This window comes from Apteryx mantelli, chromosome 1 (assembly GCF_036417845.1).
Source record: "Apteryx mantelli isolate bAptMan1 chromosome 1, bAptMan1.hap1, whole genome shotgun sequence".
NCBI classification, from domain to species: Eukaryota; Metazoa; Chordata; class Aves; order Apterygiformes; family Apterygidae; genus Apteryx; species Apteryx mantelli.
In genome coordinates, this window is record NC_089978.1 from 220,738,927 (window position 1) to 220,761,100 (window position 22,174).

The 22,174-nt window shown below is 48.9% G+C and overlaps 1 protein-coding gene across 1 annotated transcript in view; it reads left to right on the forward strand.

Annotated features, from left to right (window-relative positions):
- The window catches only part of LOC106488103 (collagen alpha-1(VII) chain-like), a 141,256-nt gene extending 119,404 nt beyond the window's left edge, over window positions 1–21,852 (forward strand). The window contains exons 83-90 of the mRNA XM_067317553.1: window positions 1,971–2,087; window positions 6,428–6,505; window positions 8,520–8,573; window positions 10,191–10,239; window positions 13,330–13,497; window positions 15,834–15,905; window positions 16,480–16,650; window positions 17,963–21,852. Coding sequence (XP_067173654.1) covers window positions 1,971–2,087; window positions 6,428–6,505; window positions 8,520–8,573; window positions 10,191–10,239; window positions 13,330–13,497; window positions 15,834–15,905; window positions 16,480–16,650; window positions 17,963–18,009 — 756 coding nt within the window. The 3' untranslated portion in view covers window positions 18,010–21,852. The remainder of the gene's footprint in view (window positions 1–1,970; window positions 2,088–6,427; window positions 6,506–8,519; window positions 8,574–10,190; window positions 10,240–13,329; window positions 13,498–15,833; window positions 15,906–16,479; window positions 16,651–17,962) is intronic.
- The last annotated feature ends 322 nt before the right edge of the window (window positions 21,853–22,174 follow it).

The following is a 22,174-nucleotide window of genomic DNA, read 5'->3' on the forward strand; positions in this document are numbered from 1 at the left end:
AAAATATCACTGCCTTCTCCTGTTCTTCTTCTCTCCCACAAACAATTGTTTTTGTTCACTGCTGAAGGCTGGATGTTGGACTGACTGAACCTTTGGTTTGATCCCCTACAGCCATTTTAAATTTCTTTCCTGTGGTGGCATAGGATTGATGGGGTAGAAGTCAATCTACAGCAAAAAATTTCTTCTCACTATTTCTAACTTGAGAAGAACAACCTGGTCTAACATTGCCTCTGGTCCTGTTCTGAGCTGGGTGTTGGACCAGAGATCTCCTGAGATCCCTTCCGACCTAAATTAGCCCGTAATTCTACAATTCTAATTTGGAAATCCAGGCTCAGCTGGAAATCCAGCTGACGGCCACTGCCTTCATAGTTGCTCGGTGGGATGAGAATGACTTAAAAGTGTGTGCATGCAGCACGCCTGCCTCTTTCACCCAGAACGGATGAAACAGAGGAGAAGTTTCCATTTGGCGATACATGTGAAGGGCAGGAGGAAAAGAGAGAGCAAATAGTGTACTTTTCAAAGGAGATGTGTGGGAAGGGACATGGGACAACTTTACATAATTCTGCATGTTTGCAGATGGCTTCATTTCTTTTCTTCCCCCATCCCATTTTTGCCTCACAGTTAAGACACAGTCTGAAGCTACAGTAAGGGGCTGTTCAAGGGTGAGGCCATGGAGGTGAGGCCCGTGGCTGGCACGTATGCAAGCATGGCAGTGAATTGCCTAGTGAAAGAGGATGACGGTATCTGTTCTCCCTCTGTCATGGCTCCCTGATGAGGAGATCGCAGAGCAACACGTTCACAAGTGATCCAAACAAATGCACTTCAACACCCCACGTGAATGATCTATAGGGCTCACTGCCACTGGAAGTGGCTGAAATTGAAATTCCAGCAATAACCATAAAGCACTCAGGTTGGAATGAACAGCAAGAATAGTTAGAGTTTTAGCTCAGAAAAATTTGAGAAGAGCAGAAAACATCATTAGTTTGTGTTTAATCATTGATTATTATGATTTAGCAGGAGGCACTCCTTGGCAGAGGATTCCCAGTCTTCTGACTGTGGGGTTTTTGCACTTGTCCCATAAGCATCACTGGTGCTGGACCAGACTGGTTCTGGAGGGATCCCAGGGAAGGAGGGAAAATAGGGTCTTGCTTCCCCATGGTGAATCTCTCCCCTCTGCAGTCCTCATGTTTAAATGTCCACATTTGAGGAAAAGTTCAAGCAGAAGTGCCATTTGGGCTAAAGGCAGACAAGAAATGTTGGGCAGGGGAATGTTTCACACTGATCATGAGAGAGGGGCCTCTGTGCATAACACCCAGCTGGCAGGCACCTTGCGGGCTCATTTCTCAGAAGAACATTGCTCTGGAGTGCTGGAGGGAGCGAGACAACCCCTCCTGAAGAGCACATTAATGCAGGTCTTTTGGATTTAGGTGGACGGGCTCTTCTTTTAGTCTACTTTAGAAATCCACCTTCAGCTGAGTCTGTGAGTTCTTTCCCTCTGCTCTGTTTATTTGTAGTCCTTCCTGGTCACAGCAGCTCTAGGAGAAAGCTCAGCCATGCAGATGAGTGGGAAATTTATGGGCCAGCTCTTGGTAACTGCCTCTCCCCTCCTCAGCAGTCATTGGCTTTTCCAGGGCTACAGACTAAAGGACTCCGTTTACCTACACATGGAGAGTTGGGTATTAGATGTGAAGTTACTGGGCATCACCCTGGAGAGGGGGACATCCATGTCACCAAGCAGTGAGGTGCTTTCTGCAGGACTAAAGGTGGAGAGCAAAGCCAAGGTGATCTGTACCATCCTATTGATGCTAGTGCTCCATCAAGTACCACAAGAGCGGGCAAAGGAGAGTGTGCACAATTTCCCCTTATTGCCAAAACCCATGAAAGTATCTATGTCATGTTTGACTAGCCCATGTCTAAAACCACTTGTGCTTGAAAAACGCTCTGAACTGCTCTCTCTTGGTGATTCTCAGGGGGCCAAAGGAGTTCCTGGCTTGGGAGGCTTCAAGGGACAGATGGGATTGCCTGGGAAGATCGGAGTCGCTGGACCAGACGGACCTCAAGGGCCACAGGGCCAACCAGGGCCACAGGTGAATACCTCAAGCTCTGCAGTAGGCACTAAAGCCTGGTGTGATCTGGTGTGCGGAGGTAAGGTGTGAATGCTAAGCTCTCATGTGCAGCCAGGGCCCCTTCAGCTGCTTAATAACCCTGGGAGGGAGGAAGGGAGGTTCTGCAGCTAGAGCAAGTTTGGTCTATAATAAGCTGGCTTCCAGGAGATCTAGGTTTTTCCTTACCATTTTAGTCACGTCATGTCTCAGTCAGCCAGGTCTGGACCTCACACATGGGCAAATATATGGGCCTCTCCACTCTCAGGAAACCCATACACCAGGGTTGGTGGGGCAGCCTGAGCGGGATTCGCCCACAGCTGTGCTCTGTGCAGTGTCCAAGAGCAGGAGGAAGTATGATGTTGCCCTAGACATGGTGGATTTCCCTTCGCAGGGGAGCCCTGCCAGAAGTCCCTTCCTCAGCTACCCCCAAGTGGTTGCTCCTCTCATCCTCACATGACCCAACACCCCAGATGTGTCCTCTGCATGCATCACCGTGTTCGCATACATTCCTCCCTCTTACTACTGGCACTGAGGTCTCTCGCATTGAGAGAAGGTAGTTGCAAAGACTGCCATCTTTCTGTGTGATCTTGGTCAACTTCATCCCTTGGTGTATTTATCACTGGAGATTTTTTTTCCTTTCCTCTCTTCTTTCCCTATCTGCAATGTAAGATCTGACTTTTCAATGAAGACAGGAAAGCTGATCATTTCAAATTAGCAGGGCATCAAGTGCACCCCTCCTATGGCTAATTATCTGGGGAGCAGGATGCCAAGGATTCTGAAGGAGCTCATTGCTTTCAAACCCCATTTGTGGGCCGTATTTAATAAGTGTCTTTGCATGCAAGACGTGCTGGGCACCTTTTGAAATGTAACAAAAAGACTTGTAAATGAGACGTGCTAATACTGTTTATGAGAAGGAACATGCTGCCTGCAGATCCTATGGTAATAAAGAGTGTCTTGCTGCTGCCAACACAATGCAGTGGGGGGATACTAGATATTAACGCTAATCACCAGTCCTTAGATGGCATCCATTAAGTAACGAAGAACTTTTCAAATAAAAGAGGACTGGAAATAAAAATATCCTTCTCAACTGTGCTAGTGGGACTGGCTGAGTTTCAGGCTTGAACAGGAGAATAAATAGATTAACATGAAAGAACCGAGAACAAAAGAAAAGCTGAAGTTGGGGAACTACCTGAAAGACCAACTGCTTTCCATAAGCCACTTCAGAGACAGTTCTGTTTTAACTCCTGTCAGCATGCAAGTCTGGCATGTATTTGATGTGCTGTGTTTTACCCTAGAGATGATGTATCCTTATATGTGTGTATGGATTTAATCCTTATATGTCTCTGTGTGTATTATATATGTATTTATATATACATATATGTATATATATAGGTACAGGCTATAGGAGCATGTACACACATGTTTAAATCTTAGGGAAGAAATAATTAGGAAAGGGAAATGCAGGTGGTGCAGCAAGGTCCATGTTGCACTGATGGGTCAAGTTGAATGTCTGTTGTGTCCTCAGAGACATGATATTATTTTAAAGACTTGACTTCGAGCAATCTGCTCCATGATGCAAAAGCACAGAGGAGGCTATAGGTGTTCAAGATTGCTCAGTAGCCTGCAGTGCTTTTGAAGTGTCCTTGCAGGAATTCACAAAGCATCCATGGCTAACGTTAGCAGATGGGGGGCAGGAGGGGGAGGGAATCCTTCTGACCTGTCTTGACATGTCTGTGACGTAGAATTTTCCTCCCCAAGCCACCATTGCCCCCAAGTTGATAGCTGAGGGAGAAAAATAGGCTCTTTTGGGAGACAATTCATCTGACCTATTTCTTGTGTCTACTCTGGAACAAGATGAATTGCACCCTTGACTTTCATCTCCTGCTTTCGATTCAAAGAAACCCAGACGGCTAGCTCAGGTGGCAGTGTCCACACCACAGAGAGCAAAGATGGGATTCATCTGACGTGAGCGCTGTGTCTATATCTGCCTCTGAGCCACTCAGCTCGGGCTCCCTCTTTAGTCCATAGGAAGTGCCATTGGATCGCTTACTCAGGTGCCTAAAATTACACAAGGCTGACAAATATTACACAGGATCTATGGAAGACCCATGCCCTTCTGAACCAGCAACATGAGGCTAAGTGGGACACCTTAGGGCATTACAAGCAACGCTAGACACTGGTGTTCAGAGACCAGAAGGGCCCCTCTAGGGTAAATGATGTTTAGGGCATGATTCATCTTATCCTTTAGTAGATGCCTAAATGTTGTCAGAGAAATTGCACCCTGAAAGCCTATGGATCTCAATCTCTCCACATGGCTGAGGACAACTAGCTCTGACAGAGACGTGTCCATACAAGTTTAAAGCTGGGTGAGATGAATCCCATCCATGCTAACTGGAAACAGTTTTGCATCTGGGTGCATGAGGAGCATGGCCCAAAGGTGCTCGTGACCTTCCGTTGCTTTTAATGCATCTAAGCCTTTTCTACTTGCCCTGCACAGGAACCATTGCAGTTGCACGTTAATAAGAGCTGCAAGAGCGAGCCATGACCTGTACGTCTTTCTATGCCCAGCCCCTGTTGCACACATCCTGGCTCTCCTGCTTGCCTCCAGCCCTTTAAGACCTCCCCAGTTGGATCCTGCTGCATACAACCAGGTTTTGGCGCACACACATGTAGGCAGCAGCTGCTCCACAGCTTCTCCCCCATGGCCAGGCACCACACACCATGTGTCAGCCTGGTCTGCGAGCCAGTCCACGTCTGGCCTGTAGTGTCATAGACATAAGCGGGGTTGCAGAAGTGCCTGGCTCAAGGGATCCCTGTCAGCTCTGTGCTCTGTTCCCTGCTATGATGTGCTTGATATAGCAGGTGATTTTGCTCCTCATGCATTGGAAAAGCAGGTCTGAGCCTTTCTGCCATACATCTGCAAGACAGCAAAAGGATTGAGGGCTTTTGTTCAAGTACTGAAGAGAGAATATTGGTGACGATGATTGTGGCTGTACTCCCCAGCCCACGTACGCACACATTATGGGCAGTCCAGAGGATGGGTGAACCACGGTGGATGAACTCACTGTGGGTCCGTTGCAGTGCACCCATTTTTTTCAGACCTTGTTATGGCTGTCAGTAAGAACTTTCATCTACAGAAAAGAGGCCTGACATCCAGAACCTCTACGAAACGTAAACATTTTGTGAGGGATTCAGCCGCCTAAATGTAGCCTTTTGCCAGCTGTAGAAGGGCACAGGTCTCCTGCAGGTCATATCTGCCAGCCCTGTGCAATGCCTTGCAGACCCTAGCATGTCTCAAATAGCACTAGGGATATATGTTTAGGTAACTGCATTAAGCCCTAGATGTCTGGGGTGGGGAGGGGGTGTTTGAATCCAGTTTTTGGACTTTATTGCTTTTCTTGTCTAGATTTACATTGCTTATGAAGAGAGCACAGGCACCAGGTCACATGCAGACTTGCACAAGTAGATACTCCATTTTAGGTACCTAAACCTGTGAGCTGAATCCCATCCAGTGTTTCGCCACTGGCAGGATGATAATAGGAAATAGTGCCACAGACCCTTCTTCTAAAAGGGGCGTAGGTATAAATCCCCCTGCCAGAGCATGAAAAAATGGGCTAGGTCCAGCTTCAAACCATAGCAGCAACATTCTTCTTCTTTTCCTAACTCCCCAGGCTGTACCTTGCAAAGAAAATTATATCAGAAGAGCCACAGAGGGGAGTAAGGAAGCAAAAGTACAAGATCCCCTCATATATGTTTAAACAGGCTGGAAGTTTTAGATTAGCAGTTACAAGCATTGCATGCGCAGAGAGCCATGTATGAGATAATGAATGGCTTTTGCTTGGACACTGATTAAAGAGAGACTGTGAGATGCTGTCTTCTACACCCACACTGCCAATCGTCTTTTCCCTAAATTAAAAGAGAAAGTCCCTGGGTCTGAACTGCAGCAGTGAGGCTACTCTCATTTCTTATGGGGGAGGGTGTTATCTTGGTCTGCAAGCTCCTCTCCTCCTGCTGAGACTCGATTTCTTAAATTAGTGCCAGAACAGAGGGAGAGCTGGAGAGAGAAACTGACTTCTGCCCACATGGCATTGATCCTTTCTGCAGGTTGGACAGTAGGAAACTCCTTGAGGTTACCCAGGGGAGAAGTAGCAAAGGCAGCGTCTCTGATCTGTTAGGCTAGCATCTGAGGTCTGGAGGGCTCCAAGTTTCTTCTCCTACTCATGCCCAGGCTGGGCTTTTGGGGGAAAATGCCAACTTGTGGTGTAAGGCATCTCTGGAGGGTGCCCGGCCACTGCTGACTGAACTCTGCTTTATCTCTCTAGGGTCCACGAGGTAAAAGAGGGAGACCCCAGCTCTGCCTCAGGGGCCCCCCGGGCATGGACGGGCGAAAAGGAGAAAAGGTCAGTGTGGAGATTGGCTCACTTTGGTGTAAACGTAGCAGGAGAAGCAAGGCTGGACTGGGTTAGGGCTCAGGACAGCCTCACGGAGGTTCACACGCATACACATGTGCTTCTGCCAGCTCTCCAGCCTGGGCAGTGTCACGTCCCAGTTCAATGCAAGGCTGCCATTCCTCTCGTCCCGTGATCTCCCTGTTCCAACGCACCGCGTTGGTCCGATCCAAGCATCCCTGAGCAGACACAGCTGGCCTGCAGGGTCACACCTCAGGGGATTGCCTTGAGTATTGAATCAGCCCAAGAACACTGAAACAGGAGCTCTCTGGTGCTCAGCCTTCAGTCTGCTCTTCTGCCAGCTCAAGAGATTGAGCTTTCTGCAAATAGACTCACTGGGCAGCCTGCTGGTGACTTTGGTACGCTCTGAAAGCACTTTTGGGGCCAGTGATTGCTAATTCATATACATTTTCCCTGCAGTGGTGCAGAGCTCTGCATTAGGCCTGGATGAATCCTGACTGTTCTACGTTGGATTTCTTGGCTCTCCAAATTTTGCAGCAACAAAAGCACAGAGAGCATTTTACCCCAAGTGCCAGGCATCTGTGCTGTCTACCCCTCTGTCAGAAGATCCCTTCAACTGGGGCAGCTGCTGTGTCCCCACTGGCCTGCCAGTTGTTTTATATGACTTCCTTAGGAGAACATCTTATGTTGGACCAGCACAAGGTGTTTTCTCTCTCTCTGAAATGAGGTATAGGCAGATCAAAGAGCAGTGCTGCCCACTGAGGTTGGTCTCATCATCTCCAAGGATTGCAGAGAACTTAACTAGCTGGAAAGACAAAACTCCTTTCGGCCTCATGTGCTGAGCATAAAACTCACACATGCTTCCCTGCAGATAGGCCTTGATCTCACATGTTCATCCAGGCTAGCATCACACCTTCTTTGCTGCCTTGGGGCAGCTGGCTGACAGATCTCTGATCAGAGACTGCAAGTCCTCACCAACTGTGATGGCCATGTGACCGGGAGTCAAACAGTAATCCTGGCTTCAGTACAAAGAGGGGGTGCCCAGCCTTTTAATGCACACCACAGAATACAAAGAAGAGCTTAATCTTGATATCCAAGCAGCAAACTGGGCTTTGGTGGTTCCCCTGCAGCCAGAATAACTCATGTTCTGGGTAAATCCCTACATGCTGCAGGTCTCACTAAAACTGACTCACATGATTTTTGCATCAGGTGGTGGCATTGCATTAGCTCCATGTGTCATTGGAGGGTAATATGATTTCTCCCAGCGCTCTAGCCCCAGTAACTGGGCACAGATTGAGAAAAATGGCCATCGCAGCTTCAATTTAGATTGTTCTTCCTGTGCCCCTTTTCCTTTTATTTTTTAAAGTATTCTTAATCAGCAAATTCAGTTTTCACTAAGTTGGAGTGGAAAATTTTTGAAGATATTTTCTTCTATGATGCAGAAAGGCCTGTTCGCAAAACTCAGCATCTCCCTGTGTTGCGTGGTCCCAGAGCTGTGATTGCAGAAGACTCCTGGTTGCAGTCTTCTGCATGGTCTGGTTGGAGTTTCCAGAGCTTCTATCTGGAGGCCAGATCCTTTCCTCCAGTCCTCTCCCTGGATCTTTGTGGTCACTTACATATTGCAAAGAAACCTGACTCTAACTGCAGCTGGTAACATCCTGATAGTTTGGGTAGGGCAGAGCCTTGCTGCTTTCTGCATATCTAATTTAGAGCAGTCACACAGCTCTTCAAACTGAGCAGGAAAGCATAAACCAGCCCACAAAATCTGAGAGTCTGTACCTAGCCCTTTGAAACACACTTTTGTTCTTATCTCCCTGCACTTGGATAAGTCCATTCCTTCCTGTTCAGTGAGCTATTTACAGATATGCCTTAAATTTATGGGAAAACATATAAGCATTTTCCCCATCTCCCTTTCTAGAGCATCTTTTTCTAAGGTGCACTTATTCTTGGAGAATTTAATGGTCAATCTACTGAACTTTTGTAATGACTTAAGTGTTTTTAACAGGGTGAAAATGGTCCAGCTGGCCAGAAAGGAGAAAAGGGAGATCCTGGTCTTTCTGTAAGTACTTTAGCCCAAGATCACATCCTATTACACAGGCTTGAATAGAGAAAATAGGGCAAACTGCCCCTAAGAGGTGTAGGGGAGGAGGGAAATGCTGAGAAACAAATCAATGTGGTTAATATCCAGGAAATGAGAGTGTTGGCCATTACCCGGAGATGTCAGACATACACAAGCTGGGGAGGGAGCAGTACGAAGCAACATGAGGCCAGGCCCAAAGACCCAGAGTTCAGGGCACATTTCTCCTCTCCCATCCTCCCCATCAATCTTCTAACTCACCAGTGGCTGAGTGAGTGAGTGGCTGGTGGCCAATGCCAAAGGGTTGAGCAACAGCAAAGAAAGAGCAGAGGAGAGAAATCTGCCCCATTTACAAAGCCAGCAAGAGTGATTAGGGACCTGACATTACTGAAAAAGCTTTCACCTTGCCTGCGTTGGGTTTATAAAACTTGAAGAAGAAGGAGTGGTTTATCCACGTTGGTCAGGGCAAAGACCTGGATGCAGCTCCCATAGTATTAGGGTCTCTATCACATTGCCTGAACAAATGTGTTTAGTGCCCTTTGATTGATAGGACACAGCACTTTCATCCTCCCTGTGCCTAGAGGCCAGGCAGGATGAGCATTGGCATTGGCATTGCAAGCAATGCTGGGCAGCTTACATGTAGCTGCCCCTATGTGTGGGCAGCTTAAGTGAGCCCAGCTATGGGTTAGTAAGTGCCTCCAGTTGAGCAAGTTGTCTTGGCTCCCTTTACAACCAGAGCTTTAGTCAAAGCTGAGTAAAAGTTGGCATCTCTGTTAGGATGAGGTGAATTGCTTCCTAAACAACACTGATTATAAAGGGAGCTCAGGGTATGTAGACACACTCATCTAGACAGATGAATCCAACCCCAAATAACAAGATCAACAGCTGTCGTCCCAGAATAGCTCTTCCCATGCAGAATTTTTCATCCCTGCAAGGGGTACGACTACATGAGATGCGGTAAGACGCCAGTCATTGCACATGGAAGAAGCTCATCTGACCCTTGGTTGGCACAAGGGTGAAGGATAGATGTCTCGCTGTGGGGGTAACAGTGTTAGCTGGTAAAGAGACAAAGGAGAACAAAATGAGATGCAGCTAGCATCTAGCGCTACAGCTCATCTCCATGCCGTATGATTTGAGCAGCCCCTTTGCACAGATGCAGGTGGGTTGATGAAGCTTCTCAGAGGTGACGGACACTTGAGAGACCATGGCTCAAAGAACAGTGCCAAGAGGATGGGACACTCACTGGAGAGCCAACCTGGCCTTGAGGTGTGCCATGATCCTCACGTTGGACTGGAGATCCTGGCCCCCAGGGGCAAGAAGGAAACAGTCACTAGCATATAGGTGTTGCAAGACATCCACAAGCCAAGGAATTTTCAAAGGGAATTGTTTCCGCCGGGTCACTGATGAGCCCCAAATCTTGAACCTGTTACACCAGGTGTATGTCTCTGATCTTGGCCAAATCAAAGCTGGGTTTTTTTCACTTTCTGACACATCTCAGATGGAGTAAACAGAGTTTGGAAGTGGCACAGAACGGAGGGAGATGGGGGTGCCCGGGCAGAAAATCACTGCTAACCCGCTGCTTTCCCCCTCACGGCACAGGAGGAAGGAGTGAAGGAGGTGGTCAGAAGCGAAATGAGTGGTAGATGCGGTAAGTCGGCTGGCGAGCTCCCTGGCTGCTGCACGGGGCACCACTCTGACACCTGCCAGGGACTAAATTGGAGCAATTTGAGTGCCAGCACAACCTCGCTTGCCAGAGCAAATATCACCCCATTAGCAGCAAATGGAGACACGTCGCCTCTCCACACTCCGAGATGAGTGCGGGCTTCTGGGCCGCGAGGTCTCTGTTGTAGTCCTGACCTCATGTTCAAACTCTAATTTTTTTCTTTAAACCCTCTATCTTCCCGTTTCTGTGTGGGTGGTTTTGTCAGCAAAGCTTTCCTCTCTTGCCATCTCGATTTCTCTGTGATTGGCAAATGGTGCTGGGCCACAAGGGAAAGCTTGGAGCTACATTTTTCCTATTAAAGACTCCAAGCAACCTTTTAATTCCTGTCACTTTTCTGGCACTTCTTGACCCAAAGACCTCTCCTCTCTGGCAGTGAATAATTGCCGATCAGGGTCATAACAACAACAACAAATGGAGGGGAAAACACATTTGGGGATGTTTTTACCCCAGAATCCCAACATCACAAGAATGTCTAGGTTTTGTGGTCTTGCTTTCTTTGCCCTGAGGTGTTTCAGCTTGCTGAGGGCAGGCAGAGAGCTGCCCCACTCCTGCCTCGCACTCTGGGGCCTGCTGATTAGGGAACGATCTATGGCCAAATAGAGTTCAGATCCACGATCTTCCACTTTCCAAGATGCTTCAGCCATTAATCTGGAGCCACAGTCGATTCTGCTTAGAAATACTAGAATACATTTGAATGCTTTTAAGGGAAAAAATGGAAAATGCTGCCTATGAAAACAATGATTTGGTTGAAAATCCAGTTTTCATAGGGAAAAAGAAGTAGCAAACAAACTTTGACTGCCCTCAACTGTATCCATTGCCTCCCCAAAAGGCTGGCTGTGTTGTGGTTTTGCCTTGTAGCTGCCCAGATCCTGGCACTGTCATGGCACTGTCATGTCTTATGTTTGCAGATTGTGCAGGTGAGTTTGGAAGGACGCTCACAGGAAGGCTGCTAATTTCTGTGAAGCCTCAGAAATATGTGCAATTTTGTGTGGCTGAGTAGAGGATGTTCTCCAGACCCCAAACAGTCTGAAGTCCTGAGTGAAAAGGTGCTGTTGAAAATAAGTGCTTTTTCTGTGATTCAGCATGGGCTATCACCCTGGATCACCGACTGCTTTTGGACCCTGGCTCTAGGGAGGCTCTTTCTTGAGGGCAATCTGAGAAAATTGGCTTGAGAGGAAGGCCAAGAGGTCTCCTGCTTTCACCATCTACTAAAAGACAGGATGAACGCTTTTTCTCACAAACACCTGTGACATCTGTCCATTAAAAACTGCAGCCACAGGAACACCATTCCCTGCCCATGAAATGGATCCTGTTGCTCCACCAGCCCAGACCATAGACACCTATAAGCTCCACCATCCAACACTGCCAGTGAAATGCCTACGGTGTAGGGGTCTATATATCACTGTGCATTTAAGCTCCCATTATGGAGATCTAATCCATAGCATCCATGGCATCCAGACGGTGAGTCCACCGACACCAAGTGTCCCTCTCCACAGCTTGTTTTTGAGCCTATATCCCGCCACCCCTCTGCCTTCTCTCCTCTAGACCAAGCAAGCATGACTCTGGGGCCTTTCCAGATCACCTGGGTTTTTTTCTTGTCATTCTCTAACCCTCATTATCAGCTTCTCCAAGTGGCCCTCTTCCCCGCTACATGCTGTGCCAAGGTGGTACACCTGCTCCAGCTTAAGCACCAGCAGCACGGAGTCACGCAGCCTATCTACCTGACTTGTGACACGTGCATCATCGTAGGATGTCACTGGGCTTTGTGACACAAGGACCTTACTGACTCACGTGGCACACAGACCCCCCTCTGTGCAGCCACTGCTTTGTTACTCATTTCCCCCATTGAAACTGTATTTAATATCAATGTTATAAACAGGAATAGTCTAAGGAGGAACTTCAGAGCAGCAATTTGCATCTAAAATACAGTGAACTCATGTTCTTCTTATTTTTAGCCTTCCTAACAGAACATTGTTTTACAATATACGAAAGCAGAGCATTTCACAAAGTACGGACTTTCTAAACAGGGAGACAGGTCAAGAAGCAAGGAGCTGAGATATTTGGTGGCATCTTTGCCCTGGATGTAAGGAGACAGTAGAACTGGCCCTTTCCAGGCTCTGTTTTGCTCATGCTTTGTGGTTAAAAAGACAGTCTTGTCAGGGCACAGGTCATCTGTCACCAGGTGTCTTTCCAGGGCCCCAAGCGCCGGTATCCCACCCTTGCCCAAGCCTCCGCTTGCTTCTGTAGCATAAATAAGTCAGAGCAAATGAGTCCTGCATGGTGAATGCTCTTGGACACACCAGCCTTTGCGCTCCTATGAAGAACGGGCCTTGCTGAAGCATTTTGCATTCATTACTCAAGGAGCCTGCCTGTTATCAGACGGGCCAGTCCTCCAGCCTGGAGCGCATGGTCCTCTCTCCAGCACTCATGCCACAGGTGCTGTTTAGGTAAAATTAGCATAGCCGAGCTGGGCTACTTTTCCCTTAGATCATAGGTTCCCAGCTTTTCTGTAAACAACTCTTATCTGAGAAGACTGGCAGTGCTTAGCACTTCAGGGGGTCCACACCATGAAGACGCTACTGGTCCAGCAGAGTTTAATTTTTATTACGGCTCCATCCCAAATATCACTTGGAAGATGTTGTGCTTTCCCAAGGAGGCTGACCACACTGGTTGGGAATCACTTCCTCAAAATCAGCTTTTATTCTGAGCAAGTTTAGCACGCTCTCCCCCGCTTCCTTGAGAAGACAGCAGACAGTATGATCTGTCTCTGATTGCTTGCCCATCTCTAGACTGTATGTGATTTGGAAATAGGTTTCCTACCTTGACTGCATACCCCACTGGTCTGTATGTTTTGGTCAACAAAACATCATCTTGTGACTTTCCTCCCATACTATGTTGTGCAGTGGCACTAATTTTGTTTTGCTACAATTATTTTTCAAAGCATGGTGGCCTCACCATCAAACTTGACTCTGAGGCCAGACTTCATCATCACCGATACAATGATTAAATCCACAGGCCTAGGTGCAGCTAAAATCAACAGGAAACTCCAAGGGTATTTTCAGTCTCGGGAACGCACGAGGAAGGATGGTGAAAGCTGGAAAGAACTGCTTAAAAATGCTCAGAACATGACCACATCAGCAACATCGGAGGAATCCTTCATGGAACCAACTTCATTTATTACAGGTAAATGCCGCTGCACAGCTGCATGCTTTCTGCCTTTACTACTGTAGCAGCTGGTGTCCCACCTCTCCCAGAGCCTGCCAGGAACCACATGTTAAATCCTTTTCCCTGGAATTGGGTAGAAATGAGGCAGCAATGGGATTTCCGAGGAGGACTCCCACACTGCGATCCCCCATGCCAGAAAGGGCTGGTCAGCAGATCAGAGGCGAGGTGAGCCGACGGCCCTAGAAGGGGCGATGGATGAGGGAGAAGACAGATTTGTGTGGCCCCAAGCTGGGGAGGGCTGAGCGCGAGGCAGGCACCAGCCATGGGAGGCCCATGCTCAGCATTGAGACCGGACACATATTGAAAGGCTGGAAGGAGCCAGCAGTTTTTAGGTTGATTTTGTCCTCCTCTTCGCACCATGGCCTTTGCTTTCACAGTAACTTCTAGTGAGGCTTCCTACCAGCCAGAAATTACATCTCTGAGACCAAACGCTTGAGCTATTATAGGCTATTTCTGTCCAGGGCCTCATGAACCCTTTAATGGGTAAAGCTCATGATTACAGCTAATAGGAAAACAACCAGCTCTATTTCTCTCCCTTTGTGTTGCCTGAGAGAGAAGGGAGGAGAGCAAACTAGAGAGAAAGACCAAGGTCCTACACTGCAAATGCACGTATACAGGCCTGCCTCTGTAGGAACATCACACAGCAGCTACATCTACACAAGGCAACTGGTCAGGGCCAGCGTGTGGTTCAAGCACTGCCTGTGATCGGCCACGTTTTTAACTATTATCAAATTTTGTGTACGATTTTGTGCTACGTGGTAATTCCCCAGGAGGCTCCAGGACCACCCTGCTATTTCCAGCAGCCTTTGGCATTACTGGCTTGAGGGGCTTCTGGGTAGCTCTGCCCTCAATTTTAGCAGCTCCCTGGAGATCACTTGCACTCAGCTGGACCCATACAAGCTGCCCTCTTTCTGGTCCATCACATCTTCTAGGCCAGATCACAGCCACCCACAGTCTGCTGCTTCTCTCTGAAGCAGGACCCTCCGACCTCCTCCTCAGGGCTCGGCTCTAGCTCTCTGCTTGTCTTGACTTATGGGAAATAGTGAAATTGTGGTGCAAAAGGGCTGGCAGGGAGGCATAGGAAACCATGGGCTTGCTTTTGGAGGGCTTTCTGCACTCGGTGCTCAAACTCCAAACACACTGCAAGACAGGGCAGGACTCAAAGGCAAAAAGAGGAGAGTTCAGACTGATTTGTTGCTATTCAGCAGCTGAGCCTAAGTAAGGATTTCTTTGGGGCTTCTGCAGTGACCACAATCCCTTCCAACTACCCTGGAACGGCAAGCTGGGAGAGGTGCAGTGTCAATCAAGATGTTTATGCTCAAATTTCATCACCAGGAGGAAAAGGGTTGGGTAGAATGGATGGGGTTGCCTTTGGCATGGGCTGGAGGATGGTGCCGGTGCTTCAGCTCAGAGAAATAGGTACTTCCAGGGCAAGAGTCGTCTCAGCGCAAGGGGGCCATCTCAGATACGATGGGCTGTGCTCCTTCAGCAGTCCTGCGAGTGGTAGGGTCCACCTCAGAGGCAAGGCTCTCTGAAGGCTAGCCATGCAGGCAAGGGGCAGTGGCCGACCGGCCAGTCAGCACCCAGGCCAGCCAATGAGCACACTTCTGCAACTTCTGAAGGCCAAACCCAAACCCCAAATCCAGCTGAGCCTGGAATCTGACTCCAAACATCATCGCTTTCCTCCTCCCCATCCCCAAGGAGCTGCCTACTCTCACCTTATGTCTTTGTCGTACTTCGAAGACATCATCCGTCTGGGTTTAAATTCACTTTATATTAAGGCAGCGTTGGGGATCTGGGTGGTTTCAGATCGATGGAGTGTACCACATGTTATTGAATCACAGCAGCAGCCGTCGCCAGCCGACAAGCCCATTAAAGCTGGCTTGGAGGCAGGAGGGCTCATAAATCGCTCCGCTAAGCGATGAGTGTGGATAGACGCTCTAAATGTTAACAGGATTCTGCAATCGGAGGGTTATTACTACCAGATTACAATCGCTTCTGGCTTTTCAAACCTCGCAAATTTACAAAACTCCCGCCTGACATTTATCTCCAGCAAACAACCACAAATACCTCCCTTTTCTTTGACTAACATCCAGCCTTCTTTGACCGAGTTGTTTAACACCATTAAGAATTTTATTGCCGCTGATTTCCCCCCCATACCAATTGCTCTGTGACATTTATTAAGAACTTGTTAGGTCACGGAAAGCTATGTAAGGCTCCAACAATCAATATTTAAACGGTGGCTAATTTATTTGCATGCCCTCATTACTTGTGACTTTCATTTGCTTCCTCAGCAGCTTCCAGTGATAAGCAGATAATGGATCCCTCTCAGCACAAGCGCCACGAAGCCCACAGTCAATTACCAGGTGAAATGTGCTGAATTAAATGACATTTAGGGAAGTCACTTCCCGGGTGGGAAGTGCTTTTTTGCATTGAGATTGAGGGGACGCAGCACTGAAAGAGTTACACGTGCCAACAAGTAGAGTCTCAAATCTCAGCTTTGTACTCAGCTTAACGTAGCTGCGTTTTCCGGGAGGGACTCAGCTGGGACTGAGCTGGCGGAGAATGTTCTGATCCCGTGTTGGTCAGCGGCAAAACACACAGCAAGAGTCTCCCCTGGCCAACACTCCTGCACGCTGCAAAGACCCTACGGGAGCCAGAGGGTTAAACAGCCCCTCCGAGGCTCTGAGACCACAGTGATGGGCACCCCGGGGACACTAGGTGGTGTGGAGCAACAAGCAGCCTCGTGCTTGTCCCATCTTTGGCTCCTACCGGGCTGGATGCTGCCACCTTCACTCCAAGCCCCATTGCATCAGGGTGCAGCGCTGAACGTGGGTAGCTGGGAGGTCCGGTGGCCTGACCCACAGAGCTCACTGGCCAGGGGACCAGGAGGGAGCTGGGGTGGCAGAGCGAGTGTTGGAGGGATCTGTGTCCTTGCAGCCCCCTGCCTCCAGCCGATGGACGAGGGCTCCTGCCGGCGGTACACGCTGCTCTGGTATTACCACCCGGAGGCAGATGCCTGCCGGCCATTCGTGTTTGGAGGGTGCCGAGGGAACAGCAACCGGTTCGAAACCAAACGGAAGTGCGAGCGGCAGTGTAAAATGGCAGCAGGTAAGGGAGCCCTCTCCTTGGCACGGGACCAACCCTCCTCTTCCTCCGGCCTTTCCATATTCCTCCGTACGGAGGTAGCCGCACTCCTTGCCTTACAGAGCAGCCTGGGGAGCAGGGGGGGTATCACACACATGGGACTGGGTATCCCTTGACCACCACAGTGAGGAATACAAGAAGTGGAAGCAAAAAAAACCCATCCATGATTTGACCACCTCCATTTCCTTACGGTGTCTCACCAGGACAAGGCAGGGAGGGCTCAGGGAGACTCCGATCCCTAGCAGGAGAAGGACAGCCCTGCTTAGACTTGGGGAACAGGACAATAAAAGGCTGCAACTGATTTGGAGGAGTAGGGGGATAGAGATGGAGAGGCCAGATGCAAAAGGAAGAGGGAGGAGAAGCTGTTCCCCAGCCCTTGGAGAAAAGGGGGATCTCCAAGAAAGTCATGCGTCTTTGACTGGAAGCAAGGACCATGAGAAGGCCTGAGGAAAGGCATGAGAAGAGTCTGCCTTGCTCAGGATGAACAGCTGGCGAGGGCAGTGCAATAAACGCTGGCACCATGCTGGGGAAAGGAACAGGACTTTGGGCTGATTTGCCCAAAGACCTCTCCAGGATGGACTGCACGACTGTTACGGCTTTTAACATACGCTGCTTCCCCAGGCAATCCTCTAACCTCCTGTGGATTCACCCATCCCTTCCTCCAAGGGAGATCATGCCCTGCTCACTGCAGGGGTGGCTGTAGTTTGTAAGGTCTCGTTCTCCTGCTCCCAGCGCACTTCATACCCTGGTCCCCCTCAGCCCCCTCTGGTAGCTCCTGAACATCTGCTCCCTTGGCCCACGATACAGGTGACTCTGTGGGAGCAACCAAGGAGGAGGATCCAGGTGGGACTGGAGCTGCAGGTGCTGGGCCCTGCTGGTTTGCATGCCTTGGTCTCTGTCACCTCATGCCACATGCACCCAGGTGGTGGATCCCAACCCAGGCCACCAGCTGCAGCTGGCGGGGTGGCAGAGGCTGATGCACTGTGCTAGGAATGGGTGAGCACTTGACAGGGCTTGGGAGAAGAGGGAGGTGAAAATGCGATGCTTGGTGCTGGGCACGCAGCACCCTAGAAGTCTTGTCCTGTCCAAGGTGAGGCCAGTAGATGAGGAAGTTTTCAGTAAGGGTCCAGGACTGCAGAGAAATTGTGGCTAGCCCTGGGGCTCCCACCATGACCTTACACAGAAACACTTTGGAGGGCTGAGGTTTGCAGGGATTCGGGGTGGTGCCCTCTGAACCCTGGACTGCTTTGTCCAAGTGTCTCTCTGGTCTCTGCAGCCACCAGGGACTCGGGGCAGAGGCTGAAGCTGGCAGAGCGGCACTGATCCAGACCAGCTAGCGAACAGTCCACAGCACTCCCTGCATCCAGAGTCATGCCTCATCCAAGGGGTCACTGGACAAAACTCACTCCTGGAAGCACATCCATCCTCCCGTTCTCTTTGTCAGTCTGCACAGCTCATCCTGCTCTCCAGAGGAAGCTTGGCTGCTCGCAACAGGGGAAAACAGCTCCTGACAGTAATGCAAACATCACTGCTGCTGAGCAGTGTGTTAGCTGTCACTGATGCAAGCTTTCCTAAAGGATGTTCCTCTGTCGGTCTTTTCTCTGCGTGGAGAAAACCCTCTGGGCCGCAAGAGAAATGCATTAGTTCTCCAGAATAAATTTTAAAAATTCTAATGGGGTTCATTCGCTCTATCTTTGAAGGCATTTAAGAAAGAGAAGGAAATTAAAGATGGGGATATGGATCTAAGTATGGGTTCCTTTCAGAATTTTCAGGTGGTTCATATTTGGTTGGTTGGTGTTTAGACTCACCCCTAAATATATAAAACCAATACCATTGCACAGGATGCTATGGTCTGCTCGAACCATTCTGATAAACCGAGGACTTTGGACAACCCAGGTTCTTATTCTGTGAGGATGAAGGCTGCGCAAGTATTCCCTTGCTCTTAGCTCAGTTTAGGGGACAAAAATGCCGTCCTGGAGAGCAGAAGTGCTCTTTGGGGAGCAACAGGTGTTTTGGTCCTTGACTGGCCAGGAATGAGGGTTTCTTTGCCCCAGTTGTTGTGAGATGACCTGGAGCACACACTCCTGCTGCAGCAAGGACCTCCCAACCCATTGCGGGTGCAGGAGGTTCAGGAGGACGCCAAAGTTGCAGCCAACTTCCAATGTCGCCGTTGTTTTCTCTCTTTCCTTGCTTTTGAGAACCAGTCAGAGGAAGGCGAGCGGCTGCACTTGCAGTGTTTAGATCAAGGAACATGGAGCTGCAAGAAACACCTCCAGGACATCTCAGAGATTGGACAAGCAAGACAAACCAGTGAACGCAAAGAGGTGGCAGATGTTGGTTCTGTGAGTGACGACTGTAATTGCGAAGAGAAAACAAACTGGTATGATAAGAGGGAAGTGTCTGACTGCTCAGGAAAGCTGAGATTTTCAGAGGCTCGTGACCACGCTACTCACCCCATAAAACTATTGTGCAAAACCAGATGACACCTGCCCCTGAATTTACTTTTGTAAAATAAAAGTGTGTTAATGCTGCCTTGTAAAAGTCTAGTTATCCGCTCACCTGGGGCTAGTAAACCTTTGAGAAAGGCAAAGAGAAAGCAGTTGGGAATTTCCATTACTCCGTGTCAGACAGGGCAGGCTGGTAGAGATCCGGCCCACGGCAGACAACCTTTCTGCTTTGCCCTGAACTCCCTGGGACCTTTAGCAAATCCCTCCTTCTCCTTCAACTTCCCATTCACCGGACAGGCAAAGAGGAACTGTCCCAACCCATACAGATGTGCTGTGGGAAAAAAACAGCAGTTCAAAAGCAGACCATGGCAAAGCACAGCTTCTTCCTGCAAAATGTCACCGCCAAGACTTTGATGGGCCTGGAGCTATTGCCCAGAGAGGTGTGGAAATCTAGCACATGTGAGGGCTGCAGAAACACTTGTAGTTCATTTCTTTGCCAAAGGAACAGCAGAGGTGAAAGGAGCTGCCTTCCTGATGAGCAAGGAAATTGCCGTCATGCTGCGATCCGGTAGGAAATGCAGTGTTCAATGTCTAAAAATGACGCCTCTCAAGTGAGAAGCGGGTTGGTAGCCCGTGTCATCGCAGGATCTGCCCTGTGCGTGAATTCCCGGCGTGTGTGAATCCCCAAGGGCTTATCAGTCCTTGCCACTGACCAGTCCGATACCCTCAGGCAAGTCGCCTGTAGCCAGTTTGATGCTCATTCTCCTCACAACATCGCAATTACAGCCCAGATCCGGAAGGTTTTCAGGCAGCGGGGCCATGCACAGCTGCGAGATGTGGCAGTCATGCTTTGTAGCTTTGTGCCAAATCCTGCTAGGTCCTCCCCACGCAGATGAGAATATATAAATGGGAGAGTAAATCAACAGCAGCAGCAACTCCACATGTTCAGGCAGTGACTTTAAAGTAGGGCTGATTCAGTATAGAGCATCATACATAACATCTCCCCTATAAATACTCCAAGATTTCTATAAATGGTTGTTCTTCTGTCCCATATAGACAAGAAATGTTTGCAGTAAAGAATTTGCATTGCATTGTGTCTTCAAGGATTGCACTGGGAATTTTCTTTCTTCCTCCAAACAACCATGACAGGAATTTAATGGTTAAATGGAGGGTTGGGGGGGGGGATGGGGGGAGACTGTTAGGAAATTATCAGCAGGTTTTATTAAAAGTTTGGCTGCACAGACAACCTGGTGAGGTTGAGTTCTGATTTTCCTGGCTAAGGAGTGTCACTGCCCACTCTCAATTGTCCAGGAGGCTTCATCGCTGCTTTGGCAGCACAAGACCAAGAGGTGGCAGAGGACCCAAGAAGGCCAAGACATGTTCCTCTCCTTGAAATTAACCCTCTTGCGGGGTCATGGCCTTGACGCATCCACCAGCCAAACCAGACGAACCCATGTCATCTCCTCCTGGGGATCTGTGAGTAGGATGGCCAAACCCTGATGACCTGGTGGCCAAACCCATTGACTATTAGAGCCCCAACCCCAAATTAACAAGGGTTAAGGCAGAGCCAGCCCAAAGCAGAGGAAGCTGTGTAGGATGGCTGATTGCTGGGAGAAACTACTTCTGGCCCTTCCTTGGTGTGCATGGGATTGCTTCCAGCTCATATTCTCAGGCTGCTATTCTCTATCTCTCCGATGTTGGTAGCATACATAGAAGCAGGATAACCCTAGGCCATAATGTCCCAGGCTCCAAGGAGGGTGTCAGCAGAACTTTTTTGGCATTTTATCCCCCACAGCCAACATTTTTTTCACTTAAAAAAGATGGAATTTTGTGAACTGACCCATTTTGCAAATGTTGGAAACGAAATAAGTGCCATTTTGCCGAATGACATTTGCAGCCTCTCCTTTCAAAATGATGTTCAATATCAAAATGTATTTCAGCAAGAAAAACATTCAGATATCACATCACAGCACGAAAAAATCTTCTCTTGGAAAAGAAACAAAATGTTCCCAACTGAGCAAAACATTTGTTCCAGCCTCATCCAAAAGAAAGGTCTCTGCATTTCCAAGTGAGGCCACAACATCACCGAACAGGCATTTTTTCTGCCTGGCGACAGACAAATACCCAAGTTTTCACACCCCGGCTGGGGAGCTGGCTAAGGCAGCGGCATGCCTGGCTGTGTGGATGTTGACGGCGTCTGTCCTGCATTGGGTGCCACCATCATAGCAGGGAAGTGGAGCCCCATCAATACATCACAGCACGAGGGCTAGGATTCACAGCGGTGTTTGTGCCGTTCAGAATGTCCTAGGGAAACCTGCTTGGCCACGGGGCAGTGTCATACCTGCCAGGTCTGTGTGACTTCTCCAAAGCTTTAGAACATCTCAGATGGTGCTAGGGGCCCATGGGCTGGAGTCAAACCCAACTCACACAGAGATGTATAACCCCCAGCACCTTCATTTGTGAGTTAAATCCCTCTGCTTCCCTCCAAGCAAGACACCCAGGGCTCCCTCGGCCGCTGATGGAGATGAGCAGGCATTGGTAAGTAACCACATTATAGATGTTCACACTGGTGGCCATGAATCCCAGCTCCTCTGTCAGCCCGGGACAGCAGAGGCCGTCCAGGAGACCAAAGCATTGCAACCAGCAGGAAAAACCTTCATTCATAAATTGCACTAAAAAAAACCAATCACTGTCCACAATAAAACAGAGGCCTAATGGAGCACACGCCCCACTGGCTCATTTGTCACCCTCATATGAAAATCTCTATTCAGGTAGGACCTTGCCAAAGGCAAAAGTCATTGAGCTCCCACAGTTTTGCAAAGTGAGCAATGCAGTCATATAAAGAGCTAGGGAAGCACCTCCAGAAAGGTCTCCCCTCCTTGATCTAATCTGGGATGTCTCTTCTAATTAATACAGAAAAGGCTCGTGAATAATAGTGACTGTTATAAGAAAAACTCTTATCTCCCTTTCCTCTGGTGTGATGCTCACCCTGCCAATGTCCATCTGTGACCTGGTGTCAGCAGGTTCAGCCTCCCGTGAGC